This window comes from Anoplopoma fimbria, chromosome 10 (assembly GCF_027596085.1).
Source record: "Anoplopoma fimbria isolate UVic2021 breed Golden Eagle Sablefish chromosome 10, Afim_UVic_2022, whole genome shotgun sequence".
Classification (NCBI taxonomy): Eukaryota; Metazoa; Chordata; class Actinopteri; order Perciformes; family Anoplopomatidae; genus Anoplopoma; species Anoplopoma fimbria.
The window spans coordinates 747,131-770,130 of NC_072458.1; the positions used below are offsets into that span (position 1 = coordinate 747,131).

At 40.7% G+C, this 23,000-nt stretch overlaps 1 protein-coding gene across 1 annotated transcript; it reads right to left on the reverse strand.

Annotated features, from left to right (window-relative positions):
* Positions 1-22,448, reverse strand: angpt2b (angiopoietin 2b). Its single transcript, XM_054605859.1, has 9 exons — positions 21,732-22,448; positions 16,341-16,496; positions 15,533-15,654; positions 13,176-13,408; positions 12,551-12,675; positions 8,765-8,866; positions 4,800-4,966; positions 1,899-2,029; positions 1-1,668 (listed from the first exon to the last, which is right to left on the reverse strand). Exons 1-9 carry the CDS (start codon positions 22,047-22,049, stop codon positions 1,508-1,510), a joined length of 1,515 nt encoding a protein of 504 aa, XP_054461834.1. The 5' UTR covers positions 22,050-22,448; the 3' UTR covers positions 1-1,507.
* Positions 22,449-23,000: the final 552 nt, after the last annotated feature.

Genomic DNA, 23,000 nt, shown 5'->3' on the forward strand with positions numbered 1-23,000 from the left:
AAAAGAAAAAGAATTATCCATTCTTGTTCAGTGTATATTTCTTCACGCATCTTTGGCATTGATTTGAATAAGCAGGACATTTGAAAACACAGAGACCTGGCTCACAGCTCATTATGCTTAATGTCTCATTTCTGCACTTGTATTAAATGGATGCCAGTCAGAAGTGACTCTTGGGAGTTGCATCAGGCGAGGAAGATGCAATCTTTTAAGTGTTCTGTCTGTCCTTAAGTGAATGAAGCACAACAATTAGCAGATGTTGTAGACATGACCATGCCAGCGTATGTGTTATCTTCCAGTTAGCAACGGCTGATGTCCCCGGCCTACACCGGGACATCCAGGTCATAGTTAGTGAAGGTGAAATCCATCTGCTTTTCTAATAGGTACCACAGGGACCAGTGTTATTGGATGATTCATCAGATCAATGGTCGGCAGCTCCCATCTGACTTCCTGAGTCGAGCATGTGGGGCTTGTTGGAGTTTATGTAGCTTACATGGTAACAAGAACCTGGCATCTATGACTTTTATTGTTTTAGCAAAATAAACTTTGACTTTGTATCACTAATATTTCACTTGTGAAATTAAATCACACCATTGAAAGTGTATGCTGTACTTTTATGAAGGATCTCTCACATATAAAGTTTTATTAGAGCTGTGCCTGGAAAGAAACAGAGATATTTCATTTTGCAAAACCCTGTGGAAGATACAGCAAAGGGCAAAGCCTGTTATTGTTGCTGTTTTTTTTATGGTGTTGTTTTATTAACGGTGGTAAACCAATGAAGTCACTGTGGGTTATCTTACCTTATATTGTGTATGGACTTGAACTACTGTTTTAAACAAGTGCTGGCATTTTACAGTCTGAAAATGCTACTGGAATTAAGTTACAATCATAGGAGAAGTATATCTACATGTTGGACATTATACAGTTAGTGTGAAGGTAAGACTTTATAGTAGAGTATTCTAAGCAGTTGCCTTTCTCTAAACTATACAAGGCTAAATCTGTAAATGATGCAGTTTGATCACATTTATTTACAGCAAACAGACAAACGCACAACAAGTTTTACACATTAATATAAAAAAGGTAGGCATTGCAATAGTGTCTCTACAGTTTTATCCATTAATCTGTTGAATTGTATTTGAATTGAGTAACTGGTCAGGACATAATGTGATGTGATACAGTTGTTTTTTTTATTATTTTTTCAACTGTAGCAAAGTTCATACCCTCTTCCTCTGTCAGCTGAAAAATCCCTATTGAAATACTATCTGGACACCATTTGTGAATAGATATTGTTGTTTGAAATTTTCATTTAGTAATTCTCTTAAACCACAGTCATTTGTTGGGAGTCCACACATGCCCCCAGGCAATTGCTAAAGCCCCTCTCCAAGATTTCCAGAAGCTGAAACCACCAACAGTGGGATAACAAATCCCCCTAACCAAAGATACCATTTCCTGGATATTGTTCATTTTATTCATCAGAGGCATAATCTGACATCACGAACGTGTCATGCCGTCAGAAGTTTACCGGGCGCACCATCATGGTTGTTATGGTAGCCATCAGATTTGGACCCTTCCAGTAGTACCACTTAATGCCGTTGTAGCGAACCACACTGGACGAGCTGGGGTAATATATGCCGTTCAGGTTGGATGGACCGCACGCCTCAAACCACCAACCTGCAGAGGGAATGTGCCAGAGTTCAAGGGAAAAAAAGTCTGAATTAATTAAATCCAAGCCCATGAAATGTAACACCCAAATGTACAGCTGTAAGTCAGCAGTGACTTTATATCGGCGCGGAGGGAAAAATGAAATGCACATTTGGACATTTACAAGGGGGGGTGGATAGAAATGTTTAACAAGGAGACACAGATTGAGACAGACGTAGAAGTAGATGGAAGCTGCGTACCTCCAGATGCGAGCTGGGAGCACTTGCAGGTGCAGCGGTCATTGTCTCTGTCCTTGGTGCTGAATTGGGTGCCAGTGTGGGTGAGGCTGCTGGTCCGTCCAGCTGTGCCGCTGAAGCCCTCGGCATGAAGACTGGAGTTTGGGAAGAGTGGGTAAAAAAAAAAAAAGAGCAAAGGATTTTAAGATTTTAAGCTCAGCCACAGGCAGCTTTCATTATTTAGCGCTGTGTTGGGCAATTTTGCTTGTTGGCAGCTCCACATTGCAGTGAGCAGTTACTGCTCAAAAACAGTTGGAACTTCTTTTGTGAAATCATCTGATTTTATGTTTTGTTGGCAAAGTGAACACAACAAACTGATGTTTACCAAACCAGCTGGTCTGTGATTCCTTAATACCACGGGATACCAGAGGGATGAGAAAGACAAAATATCTAACTTGGTGAGTTTAACTTTCTTTTGTTGGAGCTGCAGTTTGGGAGTTTTTGGTTTCACTTTGAATTTGTCACTCTTTGTCTGGCTTGCAATAAGCCTCCGGGCATTACAGACTTTGGGATTTCATTTTGGCAAAAATAGCGAAAAGACATAAATATCTTAAAAAGACCCAATGTTCTTTGTTTCAACTCCATCTTGTAGTTAGCGTCTGTATAGAGCTGAGCCTTGTGCAATATTACATTAAAAAAAGTATAAATTACACAATTGTAGATAATAAAGATAAATGAAAATTAATCAAAGAATAGCCAATTAAAACCACTTATAAACCACTGTAGGAGATCATAGCCTGTTTAGTATGTGAACAATACTTTTTAATACAAGGTACCACCCCCCCACCCCCCACAGGTTCCCATTGTTGCCAAGCATCAAGACGAAAACTATCTTAAAGAACTGCTCATTATTTTCATCCATGCTGTGCTTTTTGAACGGCTTTTTGAACAAGTCTGAACGGGAACTCTGCACAAATGAATAGATTCCCTCAATTATTTCATACAGCATCCCCAGCAATGGAGCATGTGTGCATGTGTGACTGTGTGTGTCAGTACTGGTTGAAGGGGGGTGGACAGGCGGGTCAGGACTGCTGACTGGCCTCTCCTCTGCCCTGCCATTCTGTCTAGTTAGTACCTGGCTCTCCCCCTGAGTTATGTGACCCCTCTTCGTTGCCCGGGGCACGCTGTCTGTGATGACTAAGTGAAGAATCCTCCTCTTGAATTTGTAAGTTCACATGCAGGGCCAGGGAAACACATCATGAGGTTTAGCAAGAGGAGGGGAGGGCGCTGAAATGGCTTTGCTTGGGACGGAAAATGAAAATGGAATAGGAGAGATGCTGTTATAATACATGAGGGGAAAAAATATGGAGAAAATTAAAAATGATCAAATTAAAGAAGATGGCAACCGCTGGTTATGGGATATCTTATTTGAGGGAGTGGCCTGTGAACTGCGCCAGCTTTTCTTACTCTGCAAAACTTTTGCACTAGCCATTACTTCCAGATGTATTAGTTCAGATATTCCACCACTACCGCAGCAAGACAGTCACCATGAAAATGAATCCTTTTCATGGTGACTGTCTTTTCATATTGTTATTGTACCCTTTAATGACAAATATACTGTTACATACAAAGAGATGCCATTGGTTTTTACTCTGAAACTGGCTTACCTCAGTGGAAAGTGGTCTTCCAAGCTGATTATTTATGTATGAATCATGTTACTGCGTTTTAGGTGAAGACCTCCATGTTGCTCCGGGGAGTCGGAGGATTGCTTTGGCTGACAAACTGTGTAGCTCCACAGCTCTGGCTGGGCTGAGTTTTAATATGAACCCACGGATGAGGCCAGCCTCTCTAGCATGCTAGTAAAGCTGCTACATATTGAACTAGTTACACACAGAACATGGTCTCAGAGGTAGCAAGCTTCAGAGGTGACTAATTCATTCAGGTGCTTTCACCTCACGCAGGGTAGCCTACGGCAAAACTGTGAAACATTCAGGTCCATCGCGCTAATTTTGTGGAACAAACTCAGGCAAATGCAATTTGCTGCACTATTAGGGATCTTGGAAAGCATACACCCACATATGATTATGATTTTTCATCTCTCAGAGCATCAGTCTCCATAAACTTTCACAAAAAACAAGTGGAAATTCCTGTTAAATTATGTGAAATCTAACACACTATTTATGATTGTTTTTCATTTCTGTCTGTTTTTGGAGGATGCACGGCTTCAGCACACCCACACATTATCTTGTTAGTGATTGCAAGGTTACTGAGGAGCTTGGTTTGAGTTGTCAGTTCCTGGCGGGGGGCAGGTATAGCAGAGCGTTGGAGGTGGCTCCCCATGGGGTTTTAACTGAGGCAGCGGTAGCCACAGTGATGGGAGAAGAAAAATAGACCCAGACAACAGTGACTGCATGCCTTCCACTGAGCTCATCATTTTGAAAGACATTCTTAAAAATGGCCCAAGTGGTTCCTTAACCTCAGTGCTCCGTGATGAGAAAAGCTTAAAAAAACGAGAAAATAGGAGGGAGTTTAAACTGTCGATAACAGTTTTTCTAATCTGTCGTGATATTAAAAAGTCTTACACCCAGAGGGAAGGCAACGATTGAATGGGTGTTACTGCATTGCAATTATGCATTTCACATTAGAAGGCTTTTAATAAAACACTTTGCTGAAATAAAGCACCTTCATTATAGTGCTATTCATGTCTGATATCTGACAAAGTGAACGAATTTAATTGGAGACCCGGGTGAACATGAAGTGTTTTAGTTTAGCAGTTTGTCATAAACTGTGATATACTGATCACTTTTGGATAATAGGATGATTTAATAAGTAAAAATAATACATTTTGATCTCGGTGTTATTTCTCATGCAAGAATAAAGCCTGCGTATACAGTAATGAATTAAAATGATATGTAATGCTGGTACCTGTAGTTGTTGTCCTCTCCATCGATGTAGAAGCGATCGTAATGTGAGAAAGCCTCGTTCCCCTCTCTGTCTTTTAGCTGGACATGCAGACTGTATTCTTGGGAGCTGGTCAGCTTGTGGATGATATCATTCCCCAGCCAGTGTTCCCCAGACGGCTCTCCAAAGCCCTGGATTAGACACAAAGACAGAGAAACAATTGAACGAGAAACTATTCTAACAAGGGGGGGTTGTTTTTACCTGAGAGACCTGCCAAGTGTTTTTTTTGGAGTTATTATGAAAAGACCTTCAACTTAAGAATCCACATTTATCATTTTGATGGCTTTAGACAGTCCACTGAGTCCATGAAGATAAATAATCCACTCCCAAAGCAATGGGCCATTCAAATTATACTTTAATTATACCTTAATATCCTACAAATGATCTATCTGTGCAACCAACACTTACAGTTAAATAAGAACTGAGGGGTGGGTTCGGTATGAAACTTTATTTTGGTATGTTTTTAGTACAGCAGGGAAAACAATAAAAAAGAAATATATAATAATATAAGAATTCTAATATATATACGGAAGTTGAGGCACTCAAAAACTGGCATGTTGTCAATAAAAATAATGAAAATAACCAAAATAAATATCACAAAAGTTTATAATATAAATGCAATGCTCCATCATAAGGCAGCTTGCGGTTGTTTGTACAGGTCAGGCCCACGGACTGAATAATATGCACGGATTAACTTTTACCATGTGCTTTGAATCAACATTGTCTACGACCGAGCGTGGATGCCTATATTTAGCGACTAACACTCTAAAGCATTAGTTATTACTTTAACTGCCTGACTCTGAATTTTCAGTGGGCTGTGGAGACCGTTTTTTGCTTGTGAACCGGCGCAGAGAAATGTGCTTATAGTGTGAACAGCCAGGCTACTGACTGTGACAAATAACACAGCGCCACACTTGTTCCTGTCCAGTGTAAACCCAGCTCAACTCAAGTTCCAGAATTTATTTTAGGCACGTGCGAGTTGTAGACAGAAAACAGCTGTTTGGGTCCAAAAGCGTACTGAAAGGATGTTTGCACACCGGACTTAATGGGAGTTTATCATTTATTTCTTTGAAAATAGTTATATGTAAACTGTAATAGGGCTTTAATCATTTATGGTTTAATTTACTGCACTCAACAGGGGTACAGTTTTCACAGCAGTGTTTATTGATCCAGACTCCAATCTATTATGCCTGTGGGAGATTTTGAACTAATGTTAGACAGCATTCTCCACTGCCATTCTCAAACATCAATTTATTGAATTCTTTTCGTAGGAATTATGTTCATTCCTCCAGTAGAGTTTAGAGATGATCACTGAAGCTGTTTTGGCAGCTTTACATTCATTTATCAACCATTTGTATATCAAACAGTATTGGTGTGGAATATAAAGAAACGGGTACAAAAGAGAACTATCAAGGACAAACCTCTGCACCAGGAGTCAATGTTAGATTATGTTAACAGGCTGAAGACACAGTAATATGAACATCATTTCTGCATTAAATGAAAACTGATACAGTGAGCCACACAGGCATGATGGGTTTGACAGAAATGGTTACGCTGTGGGAATGGATGCTGTCACTGCAGGGAAGTCATAATAACACGTAACGTTCATTTAAAGAGGCCGCTTAAGAGGAGGGGCATGATGTGGCTTCTGCTGATGAATCTCATGGAGGGCTGTCAAATACAAAATGTCCCTTGTTTGACTGATGCAAGCGAATGTTTAGAGGCCATGGTCTCACAGTGTGAAAATGCCAAACAGATTTGAGAATGCATATGTTATATGACCAAGCAATAAGCATTTTTCCATAAAGACCAGCACTGTACATAATCGAACTGTACATCTGCAGATTTAAGGCTGGGATGACATTTAACAAAAAATGTCTATAGTTTGTATTTTTTTCTATATTGTTTCTATCGCAATGTGGAAAAAACAACTGCTGAACTGTGTTTCAGCATTATTTATGTCAGTTGGACGATGCTTTACAGAAAAATTTCTTCTACAAAATATGCGACACACTGGTCCCCACTACAGACACATTTGGAGAGCTGGCTATCCGTTGTCATTAAACAACACAGCATCCCCTTTTTCTTCTTCTCCTTAAACAGACTAGAGACTACTGTACGCAGACATTAGCTAACACAGTGTTTTGTTTGTGGCTGCTCATGAAGAAACTGTGTCACTGTTGTACAAAATGCAATGCTTAACAGGACAACCATATTGTATGAAAGACACATGCACATTCCCAGGTAGCACAGTTAATGATTAAATGTATGTTCATGTTTTACTCAATCACACTACATGTCCATTACTTGTACATTGCAAAGACACAGAATGTAAGCAAAGCAGAACTAAAACCAGTACAAAACAACGCTCTATAGCTAAACTTGGTTGCTATAACTAAAAATATAATAATTAGTTTGGTAATATAGAATTTACATGCAGTTACCTCAGACCAGGATTCGTGTCTATTATTTATTGTTGGCCTTAATGTGTGCCACCTGTCCTGTAAAATGCATTCATTAGCTTCTTTTTTAAAATTCATATTACATTTTCTGTCCCTTTTTAAGATATCAGCTAGGCCTGTATTTATTTATTATTTTCTTTTAATTTCACTTGAAACAGCAAGTTCTTAATAATATGAGATAATACTCATTTGTCAAGTATTGGTTTCACACAGAAGTTCCAAAATAGGTTTTAACATGAGTTTATTCAATATAGATTATGTATGTATTGAATTACCTTTTCTATGTGTTATAATAAATTATCAAGATATGAAGTGGCCTGAAGGAAAGAAGATTTCTGCCACATTGCCAAGCCCTATATTTAGCATTCTTTGAACAGAAGACCATCTTCTCCTTGTTTACCTCTGCATTTTCAGTCACTTTATCTCGCTGTCAAACTCTCTGTTTGTTATTGGTCTTAAGTGAGAGTGAATATATACTGAGAGCCTTGGCACATCCATCATTTGACCAGCGATGCCTGGGTGAAACATTTGATCAGCACTGACCACATCTTCTGAGAATATAGAGTGTGTCCTGAGGCGGTAAAGCATTTTAGTACATACGTTATCTGCCATCTACAGGGCCGCTGTGCTCCCACGCCCCATCTGGAACCAAATATTTATCATCCTCTTGTAAAAATATTATTCTTGAAAGAGTTTTTTTTAAGCTTTTTTTTTTTTTTTTTTTTTTTGCCTTCTTTTTGCAGTCACGGTCTTCTCTCCATTCTGTTTTCAATCCCAGCTGCAGTAACTGATTTGTTGGCGTGGGTGAGAGACAAATTGCTACCGCGCTCAATCCAAAACTAGCCTCTCTCTTTTGTTCTGTGTGTAATTTAACAAAGTTGAAAAAGGCTTGGAAGCATGTGATTTTTTTTTTCTCTATTGCAGGAACAGAACATTGATTCGATTGAGAAATCTTTGTGATGAGGTTCAGAAAAAGCAATATCTAAATGTTAGTCCAAACAAAACAAAAGCCAAAGGTGTTTAAACATGCTTGATTCGGTCCAAAGTTCTGGAACAACTTCATAGTCTCTTGATTAGACCGTTTGTTTTTTGGAGCTTTCTTCACTACAGAGGAAAGCTATTTGGATTAAGGTCGGGTACAAACAGTTGTACTTTTTGTGTCGTTGAAGTGCATGTATGTGCATGTATGTGCATGTATGTGCATGTGTTTATGGATGTGTGGGAGTATGACGGGGAGAAGGAAAGAGAACAGGTGCAATAACATGGGGGTTGGTAGACTACACGAGGGCGGCCAAATACAACAACCACAGGTCACCTGTGATCACAAGCTAGCCCGTATCCCACGCCTCCCAGTGCCAAAGCACCCATGAGAGGCTATTGGAACCTCCTGTCCAGTCCCATAATACCGATCCATACTGCCTATACTGATAATGATGCACTTTAACCCTCCCCACCCGCAGAACTCACCAATTTGTAATCTCTCCACCCACGGTGGAAGTTCAAGGAGCCGTTTCTCCGATGCTGCAGCACCGTCCACCCACCACCTCTAGTCTTCATGTCGCAGAACACCTGTGAAAAAAAAGGCAAATTACAAGATGCTTTTATTTCCTGTGTCTGGATAACCAAATAATAGCATTTTTAATACTGAAAAAAAATTCTAATCACATTCTTTGCTCTATATAGTTGATGATACACTATTCCTTATCAAATAAGAAAACAAATTTAAACTTTAAAGGAGCAATAATTGATTTTGCCCCAAGTGGTAAACACAACGTTGACATATTATCACCTTCTAGCAGCCTAAGTCTGATTTGCCACAATCATTTTAACACATTGACCAGATACACAGCATTATTTTGGAGTTGTGTTTCAAGACATCTTGGCAAATGTCAGTCTAAATATTCAGCCTCCCTTGATCTCCACAGCTGCTGAGGGAAATACTTGGCTCTGTAGCAGCCAAATGCCCCACTGCGTTAACCAGCTAGTCCCTTGCAGTTGATTGGCGCTGGGCCAAGTGTGTAGTTGGTATACCAGAGCCTTTTCGCTAGCAAACACCTACCTGCTGTTAAGACCAACAAAGTCGATGAAAATGAACCAAAACCATAAATTTGTGGGGTGAAAAAAACTGAACAATAAGGCCTTGAGAAGACAACATGTATGTATGACAAATCGAATGTATTGATTAGTGCAGCTTTAAACCATAGTTAATTTAGAGTCTACATTTTAGACAATGTTCTTTCTGTTCAAAACTGATTCACAGTTTGGCCATTTCATGCAATGATATCTGTACGGTGGGAAGGAAAAAAACAACATTTCAACATGTCCTCTCATCCCCTTAGGTGGGAGTTGAGGAGGAGACATCTACGTTTTTGGTTACATACATTGTTTTCTTTCTTACTTGGCTTCACATTTTGCCATATGGAGATATTTTTTGTGGGGAACAAATAGGAATGGATAGGGATTTCTTGTTCATCTAGTGACATAAATTGAAATATAAACTTGTTTAGGGATTTGTTTTACATATTTGAGGTGTTTGACTGGACATAATCCAGCTCCCCTTGTACTGTTATAACATGATTTTTTCCCCCTGAGTGGTAAGATTAGATCTTTTTCAATTTAGCAAGTGTATTCAGAGTGCATAACTCAAGGTTACAGTTTGGGACTCTGACGGTTTTCTAAGGCACTTTGTTTGAATCTGAAAATGATCACTACCCAATATTGTAACATTGAATAATAGATAAAGGGCTGGGCAATTATTCAATAAGATCATTTATTTCATTGGAGGCATATTCAATCATATAGAGATTTTGTTATACACAATTAAGTTGTCTAAATTGATAATAACAAGCACATACTAACTGAAATTTCTCAGAAAAAAAATTATCAAACTATCAAGCTATTGTTTGAATCTGATCTCTGATCTCTCTTTATTTGTGTGAATGTTAGGGCTATTCCTAATGCGATCGATGATGATCCATATCAGATACAGATCTTTTGTTGTTTTGATTTGTTGTTAGCTAGTACACAAGGCTCCAGACTCATTTTTAACCACAGTCCCTAACATAATTTCTACTGCTCTGACAGCAGTGTAAACTGTAACAAATTGTCTGACAGCAGTGTTTTTTTTTTTTTTTGTGCTTGACTTCTTTATTGGTTATTTGCATAAAAAATAACATTTTAATTATGAAAATGATTGTATTTTTTACGTATATAAAGTAGGTATCATGGATCAACCATGGTCTGTTACAGCACTAGTACATGCATATAAACATAGTTGGGGTATTTTCACTTTTGCACATAAGTTCTTAATTGGATAAGGAAAATACTCATTCCTTTTAATTTCTCAAGTTTTTGAATTCCCACAGGAGTCGGCCTATACAAGAAATAGGCATTAGCATATGGTTTCATAAAGACTACACATTTATTGAAGTACGCTAAAACATGCTATATCAATATATATATATATCAATTTTTGAGACATGAAATGACCTATACCAGGATAGAAGATGTTGGCCTATCGCCCAGCCCTATTGTTAGTGACATGTCTGACTCAATAACAACCTCTACAACCTGCATTGTGAGCAATTACTGATGAGACAAAATTGATTCGCTTGGCTGGTAGCTTGAGTGTTGTCCACCATATAAACCAGCCTGACCTGTCTCAAGAGACAGGCAGTGCAGATGCTGGTATGTGGACAGCATCCCAAGGGCTCTCTCTATTTTGACAACTCAAGTGGCTTTTTTCTGCTAGAAATGAAATTAAAGTTTCCAGCATTTTCCCAGAATAGGAAAGCTAAATCAAGGTCAAAAGGCACTTAGGTCTTTTACCTCTGAAAACCAGAGTAGACTGACAATATGCTGTGATTATTCTCGGGCACATTAAGCAAATGTTTTGGCCTTAAAGGCATCACACTGAATACAAAAATAGGATCTTGAAATAGATTAATTTAAGCCTTTTCCCAAATGTGGTTGTTATTCTGATTTAGAACAGATGCATATTTAATACTCTATTCACTTATTATAAGCCAAGGAGTCAGTTAGGGACAAACCCATTGGAATAAAATGCAAAAATCCAGACAATTTAAGCAGTATTTAGTTTTTTTTTAGTTTTTTTTATATATTTTGCTGTGGCTCGGGCTTTCAAGGGACACAATTGTTGAATCACAATGTGTGCTCAGAGAGAATCCCTTATGTGTTTAGAGCCTTTAGCATAATGTAGCTCTCAAAAGCATGCACAACAGAGTTATGAAATATTTAAAATAGAAGCCGATCCACACTATGAATTATTTGGTTTGTAAACACCATCATTATTCACAACCTTGGTGATTAAAAGATGCATAGCTGGATGCATTCCACAAATATGTGTATGCCGTTTGTCACTTGTTCAGCTGAGAAAGCCCGCTCCATGCTTTTGAAAATAGGGCAATTTGTATCTGCCCCATTTTTTTACGCAGCCACCCAGATAGCCAGCCACATTGGAATTAGATGGCAAAGATTGAAAGCAGCGATGATTCGGGGAGTACAAACTCGCATCAGTGGAAACACACATTGGCCCCAGTTGGCAGGAAACACATGGCACCAGTGCCTAACACCTGGCTGTCTTGCCCACAGGAAATGAAGAGGAAGAACAGGGGAAAACACAAGCGGAGGGAGGTGGTGCCAACCAGCAAAGTAGACTGAAAGAAATGAATAACACACACACAAAAAAACCTGTTTCACTGCTATCTTTCTTTTTTCTGTGGTAACTCTGAGAGTGAATATCCCAGCAAGGACTGCTAGCTGTTATACAAAGAAGGGATAGCCTGCTGGTGGAGGCCACGGTTGAGTTAGCAAAGGATAGCTACTTCAGGTCAGCGGAGGTTCCTCCTAAGCTTTTCTGACTCTGCATTCAGCAGAGCACATTCGCGCACCACAAAGCCTGTGGGGCATAATGCTCCTGTTACTTATTATTTTAGCCCGCTGTAACCCAGCATGGCATTTCCATCAAGCTCTTTACCAAAAGGCCCCTGCAAAGTACCATTACATCCCACTAGTTTTTCCTTCCGGTGTTTACTGCGTCCGAAAAAGCATTGATAAGCCCTCAGAATGTCATAATGTGAAGTGTGTGAGCTTGACATTACGCAGGCTGGGCAAAAAGAAATGAACCCAGTGTTAACGAATGGGTACAATGTCTAACAAAAAACAGTTCCATGTCACATTCAGTTAGGTGATATTTGCAGGAAAAGGCCAATGACCTTTTTAAAGCCTTACTACCTTGACAGTCTGCGTAGAGTTTGGGAGGCGTATGCCATACATTCCACTCTCTGTCACTCCGGATCGCAGGATCTCCGCACAGTCCCTGAAACTAAGCGGCTCCTCCTTGGGCATATTGAAGATTTCTGAAAAAAAAAAAACATGCAGACATTTATTTACAGATGGCAACCTTATGGGTTTTGCACACAAAACTCCAACCCCCATGTGTGAGACATCTTGTAATGTTAAGCCCTGGCTTAAGCCTGCAGTATCTGCAGTGCATGCATGTGTGTTGGGTGTCTGGGATTTGAAATACAAGCTGTTCTAAGTTATATTTTTCCATTAAATATTTTACTTTTTTAGCCTAAATCACAAATCTCATGTAAATTAATTTAAGTGCTGTTGATCTCATCTTTTGCCAAAATGAAATTCTGGTGTTTATTGATGCTCTAGTAATTTTTGCAGTAAGTAAATAATGAATCATAGGAATGCAATATTTAATGTGTGCTGAATACTAGCATATGAAAGCACCGTCCTCTATTTCATATTGAGTTATATTTGTTAATCTGTGTTGAACCCACATGACATTTTCATCACGCAAATGTGTATCTTGCACAAGCAAAAACAGCAAATGCCTCAGCCTTACCGTTGCAGTGGTTGACCATAGCCAGCAGCTGCTGAACAGTGTCTGTGAGCACGGCCTGCTGTGTCTGTAATGAGGTGCTGTTGAGCGTGGAGCTGACCAGTTCACCCTGGAGCTGACTGACCAGTCCACTCTGCCTTTCCACAAGCTCTTGGAGCTGCTGCTTTTCGCTCTGCAAGCCCTGCAGCTCCTTCCCATAACGAGCCTCCAGCGCCAAGAGCCTCTGTTCCAGGAAACTACCAAAGACAAAAAGCAAACAAAAAAACAAAACAAACACTGTGTCTGGTATTGGTTTATTTTTCATAAATCATCTTGAAGATGTCATACTATATCAAGTGCTAAGTTGCATCTTGAATCGTATGGGTGGTAGAAGATAAGCAGTGGGTGCATATGGAAAATACATCTGTTCAACATTTACCTGTCTCTGCGGAGGTTGCACAAACTTGCAGATTTACATGATGATGACTAATAGACATCAAGGCGACAGGCTCATTTGGCTAACATCATATAAACACCTGTACTGCAGCGGCATTCACAGATGGGCCTGCATGCTAAGCCTCTCGATCACAGCCATGAGGCAACAATCCGACAGTGTGTGTGTGTGTGTGTGTGTGTGTGTGTGTGTGTGTGTGTGTGTGTGTGTGTGTGTGTGTGTGTGTGTGTGTGTGTGTGTGTGTGTGTGTGTGTCTGTGCCACACCCCCCACTTCAAAATGAAGATCATAAATCCCTGCAGCCTGATCTTTATGGCTTTGACTAACGACTGTGCAGCAGTTATTTATTGAAACAATCCAGCCACCCAGATTGAACAAGCTCCTTTTTCAGCCCCGTGCACACGCAACTGCTACACCCAACGTGTATCCTCCATCCCTCACTTCAGGCGGCGACTCAGCATGTGGCCCGGAATGAAAGCTGGATCAATCCAAACATCACTTCAATTTCATATATTTGCCTTGTGGGGGAACACTCCATAAAAGTGGCAAAGCAAGCTAACAATTTGTTTTTTTTCATTTTGTGTGTTTTACTTTGAGGAACAGTCAAAGTGAAAAGTGAAGCGGTAAACCATCACAGCAGTGTTTATAGAGTAAGAGGGCTTCACAAAACAAACATGTTATTTTCGGATTCCATTGCATCCTGGGCAATTAAACTGTTATGCTTATGATATTGCGCTATTTATTATTATAGAAATAAATATTGTTAATAGACTGCTCTTACCCTCAATCTGCAAAATGTTGCTCTTCCTGCCAACAGTATTTTAAATGTAACGCTTATGAAAACAAACATGACTTTCAGCTCTTTTCAGTTGGCAGTAGTTAAAAACAATGGCCTCATCGCCTCACGGATCGGCAGCAGTAGCCCCCAAACAACCACTACAGTTCCCTTTTATTTCACAGCTGCTTGGCAGCAACTCTACTATGACCTTCCTAATTTCATGTCCCCCGTCATGGTGTTTACTTGTATGGATGTATAAATTTATTTGCCATGTCAGTGCCATGTCAGTGACTTGAAGGACGAGGGCCAAAAGGGCAGAGCCGTGGCCAGATGTGTAACAGGTGTTGGTGCTGGGGCACTCTGTACTCCCCGTCACACTTGGTACAGATGGATGAAATGATAAACAATCAGATACAAAGAGAGAAAAACAAGCGCCCCCTTTCACACCGCCCCACAGCCTGTTCTTAACCTCTGCTGGCCCTAATGTGACCTTGTGTTTCTAGAGAGAAGAATGGGAAACCCCTCCTAACACGCACTGCCATATATATATATATATATATTCATATGGCAAACACACATGCTTACACTATGCACATTAATGGTTGTGAACTGCCCTGTTTGTCAGAGTCATTCAACATATTCTCTTCCGGAAGTTTGATTAAATCGACTGGTTTTATACATGTGCATGATCATATACAGTTTTTTTTACACTGTCTTTATATTTGCCACCTTAATGTCAAATAGCTACTTCCTGAGAATAAAAATATTTAGCGCTAATGATGTGTTAATTGTTTCCTACAGCAGCCACGGCAGCTCATTTGGGATCAGTTAAGGAAAGACAGCAGCTAAACGGACCAAGAAAATAGTGCCATCTACAGTAATGAAAGACTCAATAACAATCGACATTGGGTTAAGCTCAGTTCTTGGCTGATTTTTCTGGAAAGTGAAAAGCAAAAATAACCTCAGAAGTGACTTCATATCATGACCTTGCGATGTTCAAAATGAGAGTGAAAGTGCCTCATAAAGTACCAATTATTGTCCAAAATGGAACTTAAAACTTTCCTGTAAACAGTAAAAAAACATATCCTGGAAGTCTTGCGGTGTCTAAAAAGTGACTTGCCTGAATAATCTTTTAAGCTTGTTTTTTCACCTGTTTTTATCACTGAGGCGTGAGATCTCTTGAGTCTGCAGGAGAATATGTTTCTCCAGCCGGTTCGTGAAGAGCGAGTACTCGAGCAGCTGTATCTCCAGGCGACTTGTCTGGTTTAACACCTATAGAATGATGAAAAAAGAAGAATAACTCTATCACAGTATGTACAGTGTTGAACAATGGACTGATTGATTGACTGTGGGGTAAAATGGCTGTAAAGCACCCTGGGGGATAAACACAATGTCGCGCAGCACATCACAAGGCCCATAATGATTCAGTCTTTGATCTCACAATGAAAACTTGAGCAATAATTTTCTCACATGGACCTGTGACATGTTTTGAAGTTGCAGATGAAACAAAAACTTGGAACAAAGCGGCTCAGATATTTGTACAGGTTGCAGTTTCATATGAAATCTGATAAGAGAAAGAAAAAAAAAGAAAAAGGCATGAGGACCAAAACGGACCAATCTGTAATAACAGCTTTGTGGCATGATTGAAGACACATCTGTGTTGTGCTACTGAGCTTTATGTTTTAATTGGCTGGTTGTCAGACGCCTAGCTCAATTCATGGTGTCAATCAGAGCTTGTGGAACCAGAATACCAGCTGTTTTAAAGTGGTTGCCGCCACCTTTGGGCATGGCTTCTCAGCGGGTTACATCTGATTTACATTTAATTAGCTATTCGCCAAGCGTTTCGCAAGTAACATCATTTGTTTTTGCATGGGTGTGACACCCCACACAGTTGTTCATTTGGATTGGCTGCAAACAAGTCGGCCCTGGCTCACTCAAATGCTTCCTGATGGGCTCACCTGGGTCTCAACGTCTGTCAGTTTGCGGGTCTGCTCCGCTGATTGGCTGAGGAGGTTGGTTCCCATTTCTAGCATGGCAGCTGTCTGGGTGTGTACCGCAGTTATTTTCATTTCCTCCATCCCAGAGCGCACATTCTCCTGGATGAAGTTCTCTAGCTGTACAGGGAACAAGCAGACTCTGAGAATATTATATTGCATGTCAGATTCCTTAGTTTCATTGTAGCGATAATCATATTTTAGAAGGTAATACATTCACTGACAGCTTGATGCGGTGTGAAAGTAGCAACCCGTAGTGAGTCATCTGTCTTTTTCACCTCAATTTTTTCCGGTACTTTGATGGAGTCATTGAATATAGTACCCCCCATCTATCCATTGACAGATCTACCTCAGGCAAATACTAACCTGTACATTAATACAATGTAGCACTGTAAAGGAGTTTCAATGGAATTTCAGAAAAGAGCAGTAAAGATATTCAACAAAAGGCTGACATATTCATGTGCAGGACTTCAGGGATAGTCGCCTACACTTTAATCAATCACAAGGTCGGATAAAGAAGCATTGGCAAAACCATCATATGTTGCAGAGGGAGTAAAAATAGGATGGCATCCTTCTTGCTCCAATAAATAGATTTAGTAATTAATGTGTTAGGTTTCAGCAAACAGAATCTGGAAGACAAATTTGGCATTCAATGCTGTGAACGATGGCATTTTGTTTGACGTTTAACGGGCAATGGCCTGTGCATTGCAATAAAGCGAAGTGGGATATCGAACTGGAGGACATTAATATTTATGACTTTTGTGCGGATAAAAGATCAGACTTCACTCGTTAAACCACATGACTGGAAAATGAAGTCTCTTAGGAGAAAGCATTCAGAAGTATCCAGCTAATGAGTGGTTATTTGCAAAAGATCGAAGAGAATTCAAATGAGACTACGATTGTTTGTTTTGTCAATACAAATGTTTCGTTCAGATAGGAATTGGGTTATGATAATGCATTGTCACAGGAGAAGCCTTTTTCTATAGTTTATGTAGTATATAAATACTGATCTGAGTGGACAAATAGAGATGAATCTGCATTTAAATAGTTTGCCTTCTAGTTATCTTTCTAGCATTGTCTCTTCTAGGGATGCACTAATCTGACTTTTTTAGTCCCAATACAATACAGATGCATGGGCTTTGGGTATTGGTAGATACCAAGTACCAATCCAATACCAGTGTTTAATTAATGAACTGTATGCCTCACTGTGTGAATGTGACTGAAATCATTCTTTCATTTGTAAGGCAACAACAGGCTTGACTAAAACATTGCTTTTCTTACTTTGTGAAATGATATGTAACTCACATATACGTTGATATACATTTACTGAACTAACACATCAACAGGATGGGCCCAGAATATCTGATATCTATATCGGTATATTGTTGCATCCCTAGTCTCTTACTTGCTCTTGATCACTCTCACTATCTCCCTCTTTGATTTAAACTTTCCCTCATCCTCCCTCGTGCTCTATAAATACATTTGTCACATTTTGCTAAAGCTGAAAAAAATCCCTACATAAAGAAGGTTATGAAGAGATTACCAAGCGGATTATAGCTGACTCGAAAGGAAGAAGCAAAGACCCCTGCATTATAATCAGCCTATTTATTGACGCTGCTATGAGTCGCCTGTCCAAAGTGTTCATATAACAGCCCTGTGTGATTTAACTCAATCCAGAGGTTTTGATACACTACATCTCTCACTCACAAGTGTATTTATTGCAGCTCTGTCACATGCTGCACTAGGCCACAAGATAAATCACATATGGGATGAAACATAAGTCTTACTTATTGTGTCTCAGAGGTAGGGATCAGTGCTGAGAAAATCATTTGAGTTGTATGACTTAATATCATAACTGTTGAGCCAATAGACACATTTGTTCTTGGTTACTATTACAGAGAAGAGGGGGAACAGATTCATGGTGTCATTTATGATGTTAAGTAGGATGGCTTTGATTATGAGGAACAGGAATGATTATGTTTCCCTTGAAAATGGCAACTTGATTGATATGTCAGTGCAGCACCATGTAAATCCACTTTTCACCAGAGGTAAAGTTTGGTTGTGGTTCCCACAGCATTTTATAATGTGATTTACAAAAAATGAAAAAGATAAAAAAACATATATCTTTCCAGAAACAATCTCCCTGATACTATTGGCAATCCACACACCTCACAGTTTTAATTGAAACTTGCTGTTGATTGTCCTTTTGGAAATGGTTGACAGGGTGTTCTGTAGATTATCCAAAGTAACCAGGATAGTATCCTTGGAAACCGATGATCCTGATTTTATATATTTTTTTAATCAAAGGACGGTGATGTTGATTTAGCCACCTCTTTAATCTGAAAAAGGTGGATGGTTCATGAAATTTTTGTTCAGACATTCATGGTCTCCAAAGGATCTCTAATGAAATTTTTGATCCCTGACATTTTATCTTGTGCCAAGAGCGGGTCCACATTTCCACTTATCTAAGTAAAAAAGCTCAACAGCTACAGACGGATTAGGACCATACTTACTGTACGGATGTCATGGTTCCCAGATGATCATGTATCATAATGACTTTGGTGTCACCACTGACTGTATCTCTAGTGCCATCATCTCCGGGTTTGATTAAAACATCTGCTCAGCTACTGGATAGATTGCCATTAGATTTGTTGTTGATATGTTATCACTCTAGCCCATTAAACTAAGATGGTAAACATGCTACAAAGTACCATGGACATAAAAAGAACAATATTTCCCTTTTGTAATGTGGTGGAGTAGAAAGTGGCAAAAATGTTTTCAGCCCTTGAGTAAATGTTTTTACTTACTTTCCGCCCCCACTGATTAATACCATGCTGCACCAATAAAAAAAAGGCTGCTGCTGTGACTGGCTGATTAAGTTGTCAAGTCAGAGGCCGTCGTTTGGGAATGTTCAATACAGAAAAAAAGGCATGAATGTTTAAGGGAATTAAAAAGAAAATTAGATGAATGTTACATACTTGCTTTATGAAATATTGCTGTGCCAGGAAATCAGGTCACCTGAGGGTAGCCTCGCCACCTTACTCTCTATGCAATATTTTTGCATTAGCATAATCCACACAGGCTCTTAAAAGCACTAACAAAAGCACGTTTGCATCCCTTTTAGTCAATCCCTCAGGGCAGTCGAAGGCTAAAGAGACTCGATGGGGGGCTGTGTTGGGGGTTAGAACAAAGGAAAACAAACACCATTTTCTTCTTGGAAACACCAAAGAAGGAATCTGGAACACTAATACATACAAAGTTGCACTCGTCCACTTGGAGATTCCTCAGCGGAACATGCTGGATAAGTGTGTGTCTGTGTGTGCTGGTGTGTTTTCTTTCAAGGGGTTTGGGTTGAAGGCTCACAGTAAGGGTCATGTTATCCCAGGGGGAGCCTCGAGGGAGATCGTGCAAAGTTTCACAGACAAAAACCGACACATCGTTGCCACGTTTCAAGCTCTTCCGCGTAAACACTTTCTCCCAGAACTTATGCAGATAGGCTCAATGAGCTCCACAAGGTGTTGAAAAGGCTTTGCCATCTGGAGGTCAAAGGTCAGTATAACCTCCTGCATTTCTAAAAGAGGCCTCTATGGTCCTGCCTTGGTTTTTCGTAGGAAATCCCACATACAGTGCGATCATTTATGCATCACTACGGCCGGGGGTTGAGGTAACTTGACGAAATGTTAGATCTTTGTGTTCATTCCAGATGTTATGTGGAGGAGGTTTGGCAACAGAACAAGATATGCGTCAGCAGAGCTTGTTCTATAGCTGGAGGTAAAAAAGTGCATCTCCTCCATGGCCTCTCATATCACAGCTCTGGTGTAGAGGGAGTGTGAGAGAGAGAGCGAGAGAGAGAGAGAGGCAGTATGCTACACAGAACATGACCAAGATGAATGCATTACGTGGTGTTTTGCAGACTGTATGCATGAATAATATAATTTACACATGGGGGAGAGTGTGTGCACTCTAACACTATCTCTTCCTCACACTGTCTCTCAAACACACATACACACACACTAGTGTGGCCTCGTGGGATGCTTCACATGGAAGCCAGGTCCCCTGTTCATTGACTGAGCATCAGACAGAGTGGGCACATGGGAATTGAGTGTGTGTGTTTCTGGGTACATGTTGAGAGAGCGTGAGCCAGATAGACGAAGAGCTTGAGAACTGGTGGTCTCGGCAAGTCAAGGTGTGATGTGGGACACATTCATCATCGCCGAGTTGCAGAACGGTCCAGATAGAAGCGAAGGAGATGGAAGGAGAGGAACAGAGTGTCAAAAGAAAGAAGGAGACTGAGGAAAGGAAAGAAAAACACACTCCATCTCATGATAAGTGAGAGTGGTGAGGGACAGAAGCACAGGGAGCGCTTCGGCATTCTTAATACCTCATTTTCAAATATTGAAATATAACCAACAGCCCGCAAATCTGAACACTCGACACAAACCCTTATAATCGGCCGGAGGATTAATGTGTACCATAAATACTCTGAGTGATGCAGACAAGAATGGAGAGGCGAGTGGAGAGGGATGGCGTGTCAGTCAGTCCGTCCCAGACAATGGCCCGACACTGTTTCTGTGCCCTGATGACCTTTGCAATGAAAACACTATTGTGAGGCCACTTTTAATCGCATCATTACATTTTAGTCAGTCGTAATCCAAGCCAAATGGAACTGCAAAGGCTAATGGCCATACTGAAATGTGTTGCCAGCAGATAAACTCTTATTTTTCCACTGAGGAACATATTTATAGATTATATATTTATGTGTCAGCGGAGTTTCATACCCAAAGTTTTCAGCTAACTTTTGCTTCAAACGGGCTAAAACATGGCGGAAGACGTTTCCGAGCACTTGTTGTCTTTGGGGGTGACGATACTAATTCTGAATGACATATTTGACAACTTCTGATATTAATACAATTATTTCATCACGTCTTTTTCCTCTCACATGCAACAGGGAGATCCTGCGTCCCAGTGGTCTTAAATACAGACACACACACACACACACACACACACACACACACACACACACACACACACACACACACACACACACACACACACACACACACACACACACACAGGCTCATGTAGAAGGTGTTGACATGTGCCAGATATGCATACAGCAAGCATCCAGGAAATCCCAGCTAAGCATTGAACCTCAATAAGTTCATGACAGCTTGTCAACAGAAGTAATCACATGGTGTATTCCATGAACATGCAATTTTCAGCATTTGGTTTGAAGGTCTGCAGGCTAAAATGTGTCATGTGAAATGGATGAGAAGAGGAGAGTGAGACAGCAAAGATGTGGAGTAACAATGGTCAGATGATGGAGGAGAAAGACCTGGTTTAAGTCAACCATACCTTCTGCAGCCACTGCGTGTTATTCTCCATGGCGCTCTCTAGATTCACCAGCTTCCTCTCCTGCAAGGAAGGCCTCTCCTTGTGGGCCTCACCCGGCTTGAGTTGGCTCGTATCAGGTTCTGCCTCGGGCGGGGAGTCCCTCTGGAGGGTGTTGGTGACCTGGAAGTCCTTCAAGGGATGGCAGTGCTCCACCTCGGGCAGGATGAAGGTGTAGCTGCAGTGGCCGTGCTGCACTCGGTGCTGTTGGCGCTCTGAGCCGGTCGCGGTGGCCAGCAGGTGAGCCAGGTAGGCGAGGGTCACTGCCAGCAGGCGGCCCATGTCAGGGGGAGAGGGGAAGGGAGGGAGGAGAGGGGGGAGAGGGAGGATGCTCCCTCTGGCAGAGCAGAGAAGCGAGTCAGGTGAATTGACCCCTTTGGTACTCTATATATCACCTGTATCTTTTTTCCGTCTTTTGTTAAAAAAAAGTCCCTTAAGACTCTGACTGTGTCCTCTTCCTGTCTTCTTAGTCCAACTCCTGCTGCTCCTGTCTCTGTTTCTGTTGAGGGCGAACAGAAAGCTCACACAGGAAAGGTGGATTGCCTTCTATTGTAACTCCAACAATCCAGTCCAGGAAACCCCAACAGCAGACTTTTCTCTCTCACCATTTATCTCTCTTCTGAAAAGTTGCCTTCCTCACTGCCTTCTCTCAGACAGCAGGAGTCCCTGCGTTGGTGTTGGAGGAAAGGGGAGAGGAGGGCTCGTAGTGGAGACTGGCCCGCTTCAGGATGTTGGCTGAAGCGGTAAGCTCTTAGTAAAGAGAGAGAGAGAGAGAGAGAGAGAGTGGCGTACCTCTTCAACACACACACACACACACACACACACACACACACACACACACACACACACACACACACACACACACACACACACACACACACACACACACGCAACTCCTTAGCACATAATCACTCAACCAGCCTTCCCTCTTTCTCTTTCTCCCTCCCTCTTACGGTACTCCTGTTTTTCGCGGATGTTAGAAGAGGAAGCTAGAAGACATACACACTGCTCACCACAAGAGCGAGAGCTAGGAACTTTCTTTGATAATGTTTTGCTCCCTCCCTCCCACTCTTTCTTTTTTTCTGTCAATATGAAGTTTTCTCTCTATTTAAGTTTGCTTTATTTGGCATGACCATAATTACATAATAGTACGGAACTGCAACAAACATGTTATACAAGCTTTAAAATGTATTTTAATAAGGTAGAAGTAAAATAATGAACCAAATAATTTAG

Coding starts and splice junctions, on each gene's coding strand:
- angpt2b (XM_054605859.1), bottom strand. CDS start 22,049: ATGGGCCGCCTGCTGGCAGTGACCCTCGCCTACCTGGCTCACCTGCTG. Junction 16,497..21,731: donor ACACGCAGTGGCTGCAGAAG/GTATGGTTGACT, acceptor TTCCCTGTACAG/CTAGAGAACTTCATCCAGGA. Junction 12,676..13,175: donor TATGGTCAACCACTGCAACG/GTAAGGCTGAGG, acceptor TTTTTTTTTCAG/AAATCTTCAATATGCCCAAG.